Below are 14,411 nucleotides of genomic sequence, written 5' to 3'. Positions count from 1 at the left end.
AGAAAAGTGCACCAGAAATATTGTGCTGGAGCGCAGACAGTGGGGACAAGAAAAACAACCTCAGAGGGAAAGGAAGACGCAACTTGAACACCAGGTCACACACAAGGGCAGGAAACGGAGGATCTGGAAAGAGAGCTGGGATTCAAAATAATAGTATAAGATGGGACCAGGGGGAATAAATAAAAACAAAATAAAAATCATAACTGATGTGGCAAAGCTGGACGTGCCATGACTGTTCTGACTTGTCCTGATAAATCTGTTGTGTTCTGTTCTTTCTGTTATTTCGTTTGAAAGCCTACTTTGATGCTATAATTATAATTTTAAACCATTTGTCATGGTGGGAGGTGAAGTGCTTTGAGGTTTTTTTGCCCACAGCCTTTGAAATGACAGACTGACATCATTGCCCTGCAACCTAAAGCAAGAGAAGAGAGTCTTCTCTCCAGCATTGAACACCTTGTAAAGACCTGCAGGGCCCCATGATGTCATCAGGACACAATCATCACACCTAGAAAGTCCACAACCCATTTCCTTGTGAACAGATTTCTGTCTGCGCTCCCAGCACTCAGGACACACTGACGCAGTGTAAAGAATTTTCACTTCAAGAAGAATTTTGAATTTTCCTGAATTTTGTATTAGAAAGAAAGTAGCAATACAGCTTTAAGACTGTAAAGAATATTTACACAGTCTTAATTACATTCAAAAACATACATACACAAGCAGATACACACTGTTAAACATTTTGAAGCATGCTCCCTGACATCCCTGGTGTTGTACCGGAGGGTGTCAGTAATTCGGCCTGATGTTTGCTTGTCAAATCGCTTATGTCATTGTCTGTCGGTGGATCCCTGTAACACCACCCTCCTGCTCTCTTGTACCTCATTTCGAAGCTGTGCAGTCTGCTGCACCCTTCCCCCCATCTTTAGGGAGAGCCCCATCAATAACACCGGAAATTAGGAATTTTGCCTCCAAAGTAAAAGCAGTTCTTTTATTTTTTTTGTTTTGTTACCAGACTTGAATATTTGCTCCGCAGTGTTTTGTCTTTTTGCATTTATAGCTATATTTAGAATCTTTTCATCATAATGTCCACTTTTCAAATTAAAAATTAAAAATTATAGATTTACATCAGGCAAGCCGTATTTGGCCCCCGGACAGAGCTTCGGCCTGCCTTGCTCTAAACCAACCATTGAAATAACATTGACTTAAAAAATGTGATGAAGGCAAGATATAGTGTAGGACTGTTGTAAAATAATTTTAAAATATGTGATCAATAATGGGGCAAAACAGCGTGCATGGATAAAACAAGACAACGTATTATCCTGGATGAATTAAGACACTTTGTGAGCAAATACGGAGCATGAACAAGAGCAAAGCAGCATATGAAGGAAGTACTTTGGAGTACAATAAACAAAATATCTACAGAAAATGGTGTAAATAAACTGTAATCGATAGTTAGTTATGGTGTTATCTTGTTCATGTGGCTCTACAGTTTAAACTCGTGGTATTTAATCAGTATTGAGTCTTTTCAGAACTTATGGTTTTTATTTTTGAATTTATGTTCAGATTTATTTTGAAGGTTCCGGAAGTGTAAGTGTAATACGTCACCCCCAATTCCCCAAATCTCGGGGGATAACGTTGAGGGAAAACTTTGTCAATGTTTAGGAATTCAGTCATAAACTAAACGGTAAGAGTGTTTTTCCTGGAAGTTTTTAAGTAAACACTTACATTTACACATTTGTTGTAATGATAATTTACAATTTTTTAAATTTTAGCCAAACACGGTCGGTAAAAAAAGAAAAAAGTCCGTTAGGCAGACGTTATTTGAAAGCCAGCGCGAGCTAGCGTACTTGGGTTGACGACTTAATGCGTCAAAGTAACCGTGTTTTATTCCAAAGACATCTCAGGAATTTCTTGGACAAGTCCAAGCCTGTGTGCCATTGTTAACATTGCGGTCCAGCCCGTCCGAAACTGAAGGGATTAGCTTCTTCAGCGGTGTGGAAACCAAACATCCATTTTCGCTCCTCACACAACAAGGTAGACGTAGAGGCGGGAGGGAGGATTCCTGTCCGGAGTGTCTCTCCCACAGGACGCAACCCGTCCTTCCCTCGTCGTAGGGGGACATTTACTGATTGCTTACAGTGTTTTGGTAACATTTCTCTCTCCAGGGACGCTCGTCTCTGTCTCCACGGCAACCCAGCCCCGGCGTTACACTGCTTTCAAGGGGGGGGCGGAACTAGAGAGGAACGACGGCTCTTCGATTTGTTTCTCCCGTGTGAAGGCAAATCAGCCGGAGATGGTAGGGAGCACACGGCTGTACACGCAGCACCAGAATAGGTAGATGGATTTCATCGGCAGTGTGGGAATATGTGCTATGATGCAGCTTCTTGTTTTTCTGTCTTTCTGCCTTTGACTGTGTCAGGAACAGTTGATGCTAATGTGGATTGCATAATTTGTCAATGAAAAATGAGGATTTAAAATCACTGTTTGGTTTTTGTTTCAGCCATTTGAGGACGGTGTCTACTATCCCTATACTGGGGATACCCATGGGACCCACTCATCAGCAGGGATCCCATCCCTCTTGAATTCTCCGCTCAGCCAGTATCCTGTAAATGGCCAGCCTGCACCAAGCATGACTCCATCCAGTGGTGCAGCCACCATTCATCCCTTCAAGTTCAGACCCCGCAGGGAGATTGTGGACTGGCGGCGAATAAACGCAGTGGACATAGACCTTGTGGTGAGCCAGCTGGATGTAGATGCCCTTCAGGAGCACATAAACACAGTGACCTTCTGCAGTTTGGTTGGAGAACGATGTCAGCGGTGTCAGAGCCCAGTGGACCCGGTTTTGATCAAGCTTTTGCAACTGTCCCAGCTGACAGTGGAGTGGCTCCTCCACTGCCAGGAAATTCTCACTATTAACCTGCAGGCGAGCGAAGAGAGGCTCGCGGCTGCCGGCAGGGAGCGCGAGCTGCTGCTGGCTCAACTGAAGAAGCAGGAGGATACGATGAAGGAGATGACAACTGAGCTCAAGCAGAGGAAGAAGATTATTCGCACGCAGCAATCCCTGTTTGCTCCACAAATCATTAACAGCCAGAAGGTACTGCTGTCACGTTAAACTCCCTCTCTCAGGGGGTATCATTTACCATTTCACATATGTGTGGCAAGCTAGCTCCATCTCCCGCCCCTTGCTCCTGCTCCTCCAGGCCCCCTCTCTGCCATTGTTCCCAAGATCTTTTCACACCTCCGGCTTTGTGCGTTAATTTCAGAATTGTCAGGATATAATTGTTTTTTAAGCGATGGCTATGTTCTGCCGTGGCCGTGTTTGTTGGGTTTGATTATAAAAAGCTTTTGTATCAGACTAGAAGAATAGGATTTATAGCTGCTGACCAGATGGTGTCATTTGGTGGCAATTAGTCTTTTTTTAATCTACTTTAAAACCGATGACAGGAGCAGTAATCATCATGACTGGCTGTCTCCCACCTCCCCCACCTTCACATATACTACTCCATCTAGAGAATAGTGGATTACCCATATAAAGCACTGTAATATCCAATTTTTTTTGTGGTTATTTTTAGCACAAATAAATTCTCGCCTTCTGTTCATAAAGCGCTGCTGACTCGGCCAAGCTGTTGCCAAGGCAACAGATATTGTGTGTCATGACAGCATGCGGTTGCTAGGTGTGTGTGGGCAGCTCAGCTAACAGAAGCAGCTCAATAATTGATAGAGTGGCCATGTGTGTCCTTATAGGACATGTGTTGATGTCAGACTTCCCACAGGTCTGCACTAATTCAGCTTCTATCATCCACGATTACCAGCACTTTCCTCCCTGCCTTTGATTCTTTACCTCTCCATAAGATAGGAGTTGCTGTAGGTTTAACAGTGGATGAATAGTCCCAGGGACCATGAGCATCAGTGTTAAATGTAGCGTGTAATGTGTGAGTGTTTGTGTCGCAGTGCCAGCAGATTTGTTCAATGTCTGTAGTGATATTGAGCAGGAGTGTGATGACATGGTGACACCCGCCACAGGGAACACATCAACATTACAGACTCACATGGCTGAGTTCCAGGCATGGTGCTAGAGCTGGCCAATAACAGTTCATGGACAATGATCACTTTTATATATTTAAATGTTGTTCTCTGACAAATATGGACTATTAACCCACAAATGAATTATCTGTGGAAATTTATTAACTATATCACACAACTTGAAGTGGAAATGTAATTTTTTTTTTCAGTTTTCAAGTATAAAGCAAGTTCCTCAAAAAAAGTATAGAATGATTTATTAAATTCTTGCAAATAAAATAAGTTCTTTTCCACAGAAGACTCATTGGCAGAAAGAATGTAGCTAAACACCAAACAGGGTTTTTGTTTCATTTGGCACACTGATAATTTGACCACAATTAAAAAGGCATAAATATAATGAACTATTCTGGAATATTTAATGGATCATCTGAAATATAATTACTCAATAATTTTGATTATATTTGATGCTTCCAACCCCTCAAAGTCCATTTTCTGATGTCTTGTAATTGTTTTGTCATTTGTGAATTGAAATTGTTTTTTAACTAGATGGTTGGACAAAACAAGCGTGACCTGAAGATGTCTTAATGGGAACTATGATGGACGTCTAACTCCGTTTTCATAAACTGAGTGTTTACAAAACATCTCCAGCCTTCTTATTCCATCACGCACAAGGAGTTTCATTAATCCAGTGTTTCTTCTGTTTTTTTTTAGTGCTCTCATTGCGAAAAATCCTTCATCAATTCCTCCTTTCTCCAGAGTCACATGCAGCGGCGCCACCCTGATGAGTATGAGATTTGTAAGTCAGCCAGCTTACATAGTACATGAGAGAAACATCATATCTGCAGGTGAAATGTACTGTTTCCCATCTCATGGTAACGTCATGTAGAATATATTGGATGATTGTGTCTTATTTTGCTTTCCTCCAGATCTAGATTCAGTCAGTGAGAAGAAATCTGAGATGGAAAGCCTCAAACTGGAGATCAGCAGTCTGAAGGAGCGAATTGTTCAGCACCAGCAGATCTTACAAGACAAAACAGCTCAAGTAAGAAACTGCAGAGAACTCCTGTCTCCATTCAACCACTTGATCTCTATCAGATGCCATGAAAACGACTCTTTTCATTATGAGCTATCCATCAGCTCCTGGGACTGAAAATATAGGCAACCTGATTTTTTTTCTTTCTTTTTAATTTATTATTTGCATGGTCAGCCTACTTTTCATTGCAGTTTTGACAGCCTTAGGATGCTAAAAACAACCAGAATGGGTTATTGCATAGAAGAAGGACTGACAGGGGTAACTGCTGACTGATTTGTGAACTAGTTGTAAAATAAAATAAGTTTGAAATAAAATCTAAGTTTAAAAAAAAAAAAAAAAAAAAAATATATATATATATATATATATATATATATATATAATCTCACACTCCTAAATTGTTTAACAAGTTTTTAATGTATTGTTTTACCATTTTTACCATCAAAAATTTGCTTTCTTTGTCAATAATACAAACAGCCTTTTTTCACGCTGTGATGAATCCTTGCTCAATTCTTCTTTACTCTAGAGTAACATGCAGCACCGCTACCCCGACGAGTACGAGATGGGTAAGTCCACAAGTCGTAAAGATTTGATCAGCGATTTAGTGGGAAGTGAGAAAAATAGATGAATTAATAAGGATAAAAGATTTGCCACTGAAGGCACTCTGCAGTTCAAGGGTAGTCCAGTGAAGATGTATTTGAAGGTAATGTACAGTGCTTCACCTTACGTTTCGTGTTTTATGTCCTCGTAGAGCTACGTTCAATCAGTGTGAAGAAATCTGAAATCGAAAGCCTTAAACTGGAGGTCAACAGTCTGAAGGAGCAGATTGTTCAGCACCAGCAGGCCTTACGAGACAAAACAGCTCAAGTAAGAAAACCAGGTCCTTCTCATGCAGGGTGATCCACACCATCTCCAACACTTAAGTCTCCCATAGTTTAGTTCATTTGACTGGTGCTGTTACATTGTCTGTCCTCTGGAACTGTTGTCACTCAGTCCGGTTGTCAATGACCGTTCCATTGAGCCTGTAGGGCTGAGAGACAGTGGTGCTTCAGCAGGGCACAGAGCCAAGTGTGAATGTGCTCTTCATCTTGACCAGATGGTGTGAAAGCAACTCTATTATCTCTCCTGTTATAGCAAGAGAAAGAGCAGCAGTCCATGCAAAAAGACCTGCAGAGAGAACTGGACCATTTTAAGACCTTGGAGATAACACAGAGACAAGCCATCCAACAGCTGGACCATCAGCAAAATAAGCAGGTCTGTTGAAAAGTGAGGAAGACATTATCAAACCTTCAAATGAATATGAAAGTATGACATGTTCCAAATATCCATTTCTAGGACAAAAAATGGGAATCCAGGTTGCAAAAAATGAAGGCTCATCATGAGTCAGAAAAGAATCAGGTATGTTTCAGTACTGTGGTTATCATCTTGTCCTATGTTTTCTGAGGGAATATCCTGTTATGAAATGCATCCTCCTCTTATTGTTGTCCAGCTACTGAATGAGCTGAGCAGATTGAAGTTGAGTGTAACGGAGCAGCAGGAGAGCAACCAGCGGCTCCAGCAGGAGATGGGGCGGAGGCTGCAGGAGAAGGAGCAAACCATCAAAGCTCAGAGAGAGCAGGTTCATATGGTTTCACACTCATCACCCACTGCAACCTCAGGACAGGAAGTGCAGCCCTGGTTGAGGATATCCTGTATTAGCTACATGGGCTGAGATTGTATTGTACTGAGACAGGCTGATACTGTACATTTGACATATTCCTGGTGTGATCATTTGTAATACTTGTATATTTTTTTTACTCACAGATAAGGAACATATCCTCAAATCCACCCACCAAAGTGGTTGAAGTACCAGGTATGGATGCCTTTTTGGTCACTTTAGTATCAGGAAACATTTCCTGAATGATCCTAATACACAATCTCATTCTTTGGTTTCCAGTGTTGGTCAGTCCACCAGTTCCTGACCCCAAACCGAAGAGGGTTGTACTGGGTGAGTTAGTTGATCCCAGCTGTCATCAAAAAATTTCAAACACAAGAAAAAGTTTAATTCCTAGAGACTGAGCATGTGCTTTGCTGCATGAAAGATTTACTGTTCCCATCAGCAAACTCTTAACACATCAACCCATATATGATCTCAATTCTTTTCACCCGTTGACCCTTTGACCTCATGTGCTGTTTTATTAGAGGAGCCAGTATCTGCTCCTAAGCTGGATCCTATACAGGAGCTGTCAGAAGAGGAGAAAGGTAAAACAGATATTAAACCCAGGAGAGTCAGCCGACTGCATGTCTGCATGGATGCATCAGTCTGTTCTGAGCTGCCTGTTCCTCGTGTGTGTTGTGACTGAGAACGTCATCCACACTGACATGAGAGGAAGGCTAGTTGGAGCTCTGTGATGTTCCTGCCATTAGTACTGATCATGACACCCATCTAGAAAACTCCTCTTCTGCCTGCTCCGCTGCAGTCTCCTCCATCCACCTGATTGAACCTGTGGCATGGCCCTTGCTGTCATATTGTGCAAAAGCATGTTCTTTTTTCCCTTTTTGGTTCTACCATCTTTGTTAGCTGTTGGTAAATGGCCAGCTTAATGTCTTTGACAGACTCTAGCAGCATCTCTGAGAGGAGGCCAATGGAGAAGAAGCCTGAGCCTGTGCCAGAGAAGAAGCAGAGGGTGGTCGCCAGCGCTCTGAGGAGGAGCCCCAACAAGAAAGAAATCAGAAGGGATCTTGAGCAGGCTGTCATGAAGAAGCTGGTGAACCTGGGGGTCAAGCCTGTACGTTGTTAAGCATTATCAAGTGTTAGAAGTCAAGTGCAATATTCAGCACAATTTGATCTCTACTCTTTTCAGGATCAGAGAGCTATGAAAAACAAGGAGTTCAGTTCCATCTTGGCCAAGGTGCAGTCGAAGCGGGAGAGTGTTGCTAAGAGGTTGCCTGACTACTGGCACAATCGGGAGGACTTAGAAAGCAATGTGGAGCGGAAGCTGGGACGTCAGAGGAGTGGCAGCTTCCCTGCTCCAGAGTCTCCAGCCAGATCTCGACACTCCGTTCAAGGTGCTTTACAGGATTGAGTCATCAAGACTCCTCAAAACAAATGAGATCATCTTTTGACTTTGTATCCAACACTGTCGTTCTAATCTGTGAAAGCAGATTTAAGCTCTGACTCAGTCAGTGACTGAGCTGCTTATTGTGTTATCCGTTTGCGTCTTATGTATAGTGTTGCAGATCCGCCCTCGCTCCAGCAGCCTGCCCTCCAGAGTGACCCAGGTGATGTCTGGACCTTCAGTCAAACAACCCAAGACCCCCCAGCCAGCACCACGAACCAAGACCACCAACCCACCCAAGACATCTACTCCCATCTCGAAGACTGCTCTTAGGGCTTTCACCTCCAAGTAAAAAAAACACAGATCTGTTTCTGTAAATGTTTGCTTTATATTCACGTGTCTTTGATAGTAAGAAGAGAGTGCGTGTATGTAATGTAGGTGACAAGCGGCAGCTGCATCTGACGGCATGTAACTTCACAAGAGAAGTTAACAGTTGAACAGAGCCAGCAAGGCAACTCAAGAAGAGTGTAATTACTTCACTGGCCAGCAATTATGGAGTTGAAGACTATTCTGAGACCATGAGATGTCATTATTATTTCAAGAATCAGTAATTCTGACAGAAGTAATTACCAATGTTTCTGTAATGATCCAGGACCCCTCCTTTCAGTTCAGATGAGGAATCTAAAGAAGAGGACACAGACATGGAGGAGGTAAAGTCCTCAAAAGCCCAAAGGAGCAAAACCTCTCAGAGCAGGCTAAACCAGGCAGCCACAGTCCAAACCAGAGCTGGCAAAACCAGTCCAGTCCAGGCGAGACAGGCTGCAGCTAGGCACACATACTCCTCCAATGCTCAGGTGTCCAGAGAGTCATCAGGGGGTGTGACCAAGACAGCAGTCACAAAGATGGAGAGTGACGACGACGATGATGAGGAAGAAGAGGAGGAGGAGGAGGAGTGGTCGGAGCTCAGTGAGCTGCAGGAGATTGACCCCAGACAGCTCCAGAGTTATAAAGACCAGAACGGCAATGTGGAGAAGAGAAACATAGTTAAAGGTAAGTTGAGATATCAGTTGTGCTGTATGTACGTAGGATTCATAAGAATGGAAAGTATCGAACAAAAACTTTTACATTTATGCATAAGTAAGTGCAAAATATTGACCAGTTGTATAACTTAAATATGTTTTATTGTCAGGAAGGAAAACAGTTCTAACAATGTAGTTTATGAATTCTGTTTCATTTGTAGAGAACAAAATCAATGACCTAGCAAGGAAAATGGAAAGGAAGATTGCAGAGAGAGTGACCAATAAACCAGCAGGGGGCATCAGCATCCTACCAGAGAGGAAGGACGAGGTTCAGGAACTCTCGGTGAGATAATACTTTTATATGTCTCCCAGATTGTTTTCTGTTATTTAGTAAAATAGTTACATGTTGTTATTTGTGGATGGCTCTCAGTATTTTTTTATTCAAATGCCCTATGAGATGAAAAATAATTTTTTGCAGTATTTTTACACGGAAATCTGTCTGTTCTATTCCTTCTGCTTTTTTACATTTACGTTATGGAGGACGTGGCAGTGGGCCGTCTTCTGGCTAATAATTAATGTTGATGTGTCGGGCTGGGTAGGGTTTGGCCTTAAAACCTGCAGGCCAGATCGGGTCTGGTTGTAATTTTCAGGCCTGTTGAGAGCTCTCGTCTAGATAACTTTTGGAATTCTAGAAAAGCCGCTGGATTAAATTACTTGTCCACAGTTGAGTTAGTAGAGATGATCAAAAGTAGCTGGCTTCCCTGTTGCTCTATAACTACATACTTTTTGGCTGTAATACATTCTTGTGTATAAATTGTTTTGAGTGTAGCACAACCGCAGTAAAATGATTTGATTAATGATCACATTTTCATCCTGTTTGAATAGATTACATTTAGAAAGTTTGTCCAACCACATAGCCAGTTCAGCCGATGTATGTCTGTAGTATACTTGCACTGTCATGTGTGCTCATTTAATGCTGTTGGCTAATGTAAATAAATGCTGGTCAATATTTGCAACAACTCTCTGCCTGTCTCCACTGTTTTTGCGCAAACAACTCTTGGCATCTGTTTCACTTGGCCTTCAAAACCTGATGATTATAAAATGTATGAATCGTCAATTCATCATTGGTCTTTGTGGTGACAGTACACAGATCTAGAGGAGAGCAGCGAGTGGGTCGTCTCCTCCTTAGAGGACAGACAAGAAAAGTCTAAACCAGGTCAGAGTTCTGGACTGATGAGGAAGAGCCTGGACTCTCCCAGCACCAGTGTCTGGGGTACGTCCACAGGAAAGGCTCCCAAATCAGGTCAGGGCCACATCTGCTCCCCCAATGACTCAGTGACTTCTTCCACTGATGGCTAGAGTTTGAAGTTGATTTGGTTTCTTTTGCTCATCAGGTCTGACTGAAGCTGGAACAGGAAGCACCTTGAAGAGCAGCTTGTGCTCCCTCAGTGACATCAGTGACTCCGAGGACATGACCAATTAACGCAGCCATTAGGGTGAAGTAGCACTATAGACCTCAGTCAGTCACACTGACATCTGCAGTCCAGCCAAAGACAAATTTTATACACGCCAACAGAAACTAGAACACACACTCACACAAGCAATAAAGGGATTTGTATATCACTGATGTGTGTGTATGAGGATGAAAGTAAGGATGAATGAAAAACCCTCAGGTACCTCCAGCAACAAAAGGGCAAGAGAAAGAGCGGCAAGTTAAACAGCTCCTCAGCTAGAGGAGGACCAGCCTGAGGCGCCATCGACAGCCAGCTCCCATCACAACCAGTGGCTTCATGTAACGTATAGAACACCCCCCCCACCCCATCCCCCAGAGCCAACAGCAGCCTTGAGTCTGAAAAAGCCCTGCTTTTTAGGTTTCATCTTACCTTATTGCCTTGTGCCAATTCTTTCTTTGCCTATGAATCTTTTTGTTTTGTCCATAAAATATAAAATACAATCACACTGAGATACTTGTACCTTGGCTGTGTAAAATTTTGTACATCAAATTTGAAAATGCCTTTAAATGAAACTCGAAGTTTTGTATGGAAAGTATTTATACCTGTAATAAAATACTAGATTGTGGAACATGAAAACTGTCATTGGAAATCGTACAGAAGTTTAATTTGGTCAACCCAGAGCAATAATCACACATTAAATGTTAGACATTTGTCATATTTGGTGCACACGAGAGGATTGGAAATGTTCCTTCCTGAACGCTTGATAAACGTTCTAAATACATCTTAAAGAGGCTGGATTCCTTCTGCATTTCTAGATGTTGCTCTCATTGTTTTACCATTTTTCTCTACAGTGCAGCAAGGAGATGGTAGATACAGCTGAACCAAACACAGTGTCCTTCAACTAACCAGGTCTGACCTCTCCTGGATGTATATCTGATCCAAGTCTGTAATTGCTGTTAATTGAACCTTTCAGAAAGTCAAGTTTGTAGAAAGAACAAAGTCAAAGTACTGTAAATCATGAGAGTTTGCCAGTTAACTAAGATTTGTAAACAAAAAACAAGTGGTATTGTGATACTGCCATCTTTCTCATTCACACTGATTTAAGATTAGACAGACATTGGCTTGTGTTAGCAAAATAAAGAGAGAAATATTGAGTAATGTTAAAGCAGACTTTTTGTTTTTGCATCCTTTGAACATGTGTTCAGGACAGTATTAACTTGAAGTCTTTCAAATCGTCAGACAAAGTCGTCTCTGCTGAAGGTCCGTGTTGACTTGGTTGCTGCTCTGGGTGTTCGGCTCTTCCTGCCTTCGTAAAACAGCGGTGGCACTAAAGTCACCCTTGATGGTGGCAGCATGTAGGTCTTTCTGGTCCGGACTGTGGCGTAAGAGGCTGGCACCCGTGGCTTTTTTGAGGAACTGAGTGATGAGATAGGAACTGACAGTTCATTCAGAACACTGTTGCAAAGTAGACCTGGTCATGGTCTGGATACGGGGGTGTTCTTATTTACCTTGAAGGAAGACCTTCTTTTCCAGAGAAGTAACTCAGCACAGTCCCACCCGAGAGGAGAAGGATGGAGCCCCCCCATCCAATAAAAATGGCAGCTCCAAGCTCAAATCTGAGCAGCAAATATTGAGGTAAATTAAACACTGCAGTCATCTTTTATTATTTTTAATATTCATGTCAAGATACTCACTTCTGTGCTCTAAAATGAGGATCTAAGAACTCAGAGATGACTTTGTGGGCCCACCATGAGTAGGTGATCATGCCACAGAAGCCTAACAGAAAATATGCCGTTCTTTTAAAATTCGGACAGCATATTTTGCATTAACATAATTTTTTAAAGTATCCCAAAACCTTTTTACCTGAAACCAGATAGGTGATTCCTCCTGAGAAAGTCACCCTTGCATTGGCTATTTCTGATCCGCCTATTTTAGTGCATTTCATCCCTATGAGGGTGAGGACACCTCCGAAGAAGCCAGTGATGACGGAACTGACAGCTAGAGCCCTGCAGGCGTGAAGATATGCTGACAGGAAACAGGTGAAACACATGAAGCGGAATCCTCACAGGCAATTGGCTTTAACACAATTCAGTTTTTGTTAATGTCTGACCCTTGACTCTGGATCTTGTCTTAAAATGCTTGTGAAAGACATCTAAGAACAGGCAACAGAAATATCTTGCATAAAGAAATAAAATGCACAACAACACTTCCACAAGTAGAAAGTTATAAGGGCCATTTGGTTCTGCAGAGGTAGAGAGTGTAAACTGGTACATTATACAGTGCTGTGTCATTACTGCATATCTTTGTCATGGTAAATATAAAAGCTGAAAATGAGTGAAAAAGTTTTCATTGTATCCTACCAGGTAAAGCCAGCATGGAGGGGTAATCTTTGCAGTCGGACACCCCTGTTGTGTCTGAGATGCAGTCCCTCCACAGGTTGGAGTAGTAGTTGGAGGTGGTCAGCACAATGCTGCCCACCTCAGAGAAAGTCCAGTACTCTGTGGGAAGAGTGGAACACACTAGGATCCATCCGCACAGGCAGGATACAAAGCAGCCGATCTCCATGTACATCACCACCGTCCTGTACTTCATGGTGAGTGTTGCTCCTCAACCCCAAAACACCAGTGGAGAGGAGAAGCTAACAGGTCAAGCTTTTACCCTCTCACTGGAAACCTGGACTGAGCTCTTCCTCCCTGGCATTGCTGATATGGAACAATGACACCAGCACCGGGATGTTTGTCTCTCATCTTATCTTTTAGACAGTTTTGCCAAGTAAGCAACCTTCTGTTTCCCAGCAGAAACAAAGATGACGTTTCTTTCAAATATGGAAATGTGTTCACACAGCCACAAACTCTTGAAATATAAAATAATCTATTGGGGGTTTTTTTTATCCGAAATTGGACACAATGATATACAGTGGAAAGTGTTACACAATCACAACAGAAACTATCCTCGGGGAATTTTTAATTTTGGAGTTAACGTTTTTGAATACTGTGCATAAATTTGCTTTTTCTCCTTCACTTCTTTCTCGTCCTCTTCTTCTCTGCTGGAGGGAATCAAGGGAGGTCTGCTACAAGTAGAGTTGCATCCTGTCAGAAACGTTAACAGCAGACCAAGTCTACATCACGTGTGCCTTTGAAATGTAGTTTCAAATATCTGTAGTGACTTATTCAGTAAGATATTAACAAACCTTTTAGGACTGGTGCTGATGCATGCAGTTGCACTGTCAAACAGGCTGAAGTAGAGCGGCAAGCCAATTTCATAGCTGACGAGGGACCACAGTTCTCGAGTCTTGAGCACATTTACCAACAATAAGGGTCATTTAAAGGCCATATCTTACCTCAGTTTAGATGGATCAGCTCGGTTGTGTAAAAAGGCAGTGATGACCTTGTTTATGTATAAACAATAACCATGCCATGCCTGCATGAGGGAGCGTTGATGACACATGGGAAATAAAACAAGATGAACCAGTGAGAGGATAGAAGCTGCTCTCTCAGACATTTGTGAATGCACACAGAACCCACTTACAGCCGACCAGATGCAAAGCTGATGCTGCTACTTACGTGCCGTTGTTGGTTCTCTGATCTCCACCAATGCATGTGCACTCCATCCCAAAAAACATGAGCACTGTGCCAATCAAGCCGAGACTCAGGCCGATAAGCAGCAGCCCCCGCACTGCATGTATGTGCACTGGGGACACAATTCAAAAATGCATCCAAAAACAATCCAGTCTGTAAGGTCAAACTTTGGATGGTTTTACTCCTGGAGCACTGTTTAGACATAGTCAGTGGTTATCGGTCAGTGTACCCACCTTTGACTGCCCACATGACACTGAAGTCTACACAGTTGACCA

The 14,411-nt window shown here is 42.5% G+C and overlaps 4 protein-coding genes across 16 annotated transcripts in view; 3 read left to right on the top strand and 1 right to left on the bottom strand.

The window, feature by feature from the left end:
• Positions 1 to 1,586: 1,586 nt before the first annotated feature.
• LOC147272701 (cilium assembly protein DZIP1-like) lies at positions 1,587 to 6,310 on the top strand. The gene is made up of 8 exons (XM_086202816.1): positions 1,587 to 1,681; positions 2,163 to 2,293; positions 2,498 to 3,091; positions 4,729 to 4,813; positions 4,944 to 5,059; positions 5,574 to 5,613; positions 5,799 to 5,914; positions 6,182 to 6,310. Exons 2-8 carry the CDS (start codon positions 2,291 to 2,293, stop codon positions 6,308 to 6,310), a joined length of 1,083 nt encoding a protein of 360 aa, XP_086058942.1. The 5' UTR covers positions 1,587 to 1,681; positions 2,163 to 2,290.
• A 102-nt stretch (positions 6,311 to 6,412) lies between these two features.
• On the top strand, positions 6,413 to 10,587 carry LOC147272700 (cilium assembly protein DZIP1-like). Its single transcript, XM_086202814.1, has 12 exons — positions 6,413 to 6,445; positions 6,537 to 6,665; positions 6,851 to 6,899; positions 6,984 to 7,034; positions 7,229 to 7,288; positions 7,643 to 7,815; positions 7,891 to 8,095; positions 8,259 to 8,433; positions 8,753 to 9,135; positions 9,326 to 9,447; positions 10,248 to 10,377; positions 10,499 to 10,587. Exons 1-12 carry the CDS (start codon positions 6,413 to 6,415, stop codon positions 10,585 to 10,587), a joined length of 1,599 nt encoding a protein of 532 aa, XP_086058940.1.
• On the bottom strand, positions 9,277 to 13,284 carry cldn10d (claudin 10d). 2 transcript variants are annotated; one of them, XM_086199991.1, is made up of 5 exons: positions 12,919 to 13,284; positions 12,422 to 12,583; positions 12,253 to 12,334; positions 12,067 to 12,174; positions 9,277 to 11,993 (listed from the first exon to the last, which is right to left on the bottom strand). In XM_086199991.1, exons 1-5 carry the CDS (start codon positions 13,148 to 13,150, stop codon positions 11,786 to 11,788), a joined length of 792 nt encoding a protein of 263 aa, XP_086056117.1. In that variant the 5' UTR covers positions 13,151 to 13,284; the 3' UTR covers positions 9,277 to 11,785. The 2 variants fall into 2 exon arrangements, with proteins under 2 accessions (XP_086056117.1, XP_086056121.1); XM_086199995.1 differs by having other exon boundaries at positions 9,277 to 11,974; positions 12,919 to 13,276.
• The window catches only part of LOC147272696 (ATP-binding cassette sub-family C member 4-like), a 36,194-nt gene continuing 32,366 nt past the window's right edge, over positions 10,584 to 14,411 (top strand). For 10 of the 12 annotated variants that reach the window (XR_015112129.1, XM_086199827.1, XM_086199846.1 and 7 more), the window contains exons 1-3: positions 10,584 to 12,193; positions 12,494 to 12,597; positions 12,922 to 13,151. The gene's annotated coding sequence lies outside the window, so the exon portion shown is untranslated. The remainder of the gene's footprint in view (positions 12,194 to 12,493; positions 12,598 to 12,921; positions 13,152 to 14,411) is intronic. The other 2 variants (XM_086199854.1, XM_086199838.1) reach the window with 2 other exon arrangements.

This window comes from Aulostomus chinensis, chromosome 1 (assembly GCF_037954235.1).
Source record: "Aulostomus chinensis isolate RoL2024-O1b breed Wild chromosome 1, RoL_Achi_v1.0, whole genome shotgun sequence".
Lineage (NCBI taxonomy): Eukaryota > Metazoa > Chordata > Actinopteri > Syngnathiformes > Aulostomidae > Aulostomus > Aulostomus chinensis.
The sequence above is the reverse complement of the archived record's forward strand: the minus strand, read 5'-3'. Positions and strand labels throughout refer to the sequence as shown.

Coding starts and splice junctions, on each gene's coding strand:
- LOC147272701 (XM_086202816.1), top strand. Junction 4,814..4,943: donor CCCTGATGAGTATGAGATTT/GTAAGTCAGCCA, acceptor GCTTTCCTCCAG/ATCTAGATTCAGTCAGTGAG. Junction 5,060..5,573: donor TACAAGACAAAACAGCTCAA/GTAAGAAACTGC, acceptor TCTTTACTCTAG/AGTAACATGCAGCACCGCTA.
- LOC147272700 (XM_086202814.1), top strand. CDS start 6,413: ATGAAGGCTCATCATGAGTCAGAAAAGAATCAG. Junction 7,035..7,228: donor ACCGAAGAGGGTTGTACTGG/GTGAGTTAGTTG, acceptor CTGTTTTATTAG/AGGAGCCAGTATCTGCTCCT. Junction 8,096..8,258: donor ATCTCGACACTCCGTTCAAG/GTGCTTTACAGG, acceptor TCTTATGTATAG/TGTTGCAGATCCGCCCTCGC.
- cldn10d (XM_086199991.1), bottom strand. CDS start 13,150: ATGAAGTACAGGACGGTGGTGATGTACATGGAGATCGGCTGCTTTGTA. Junction 12,335..12,421: donor AATCACCTATCTGGTTTCAG/GTAAAAAGGTTT, acceptor ATTTTCTGTTAG/GCTTCTGTGGCATGATCACC. Junction 12,175..12,252: donor CCTCATTTTAGAGCACAGAA/GTGAGTATCTTG, acceptor TTTGCTGCTCAG/ATTTGAGCTTGGAGCTGCCA.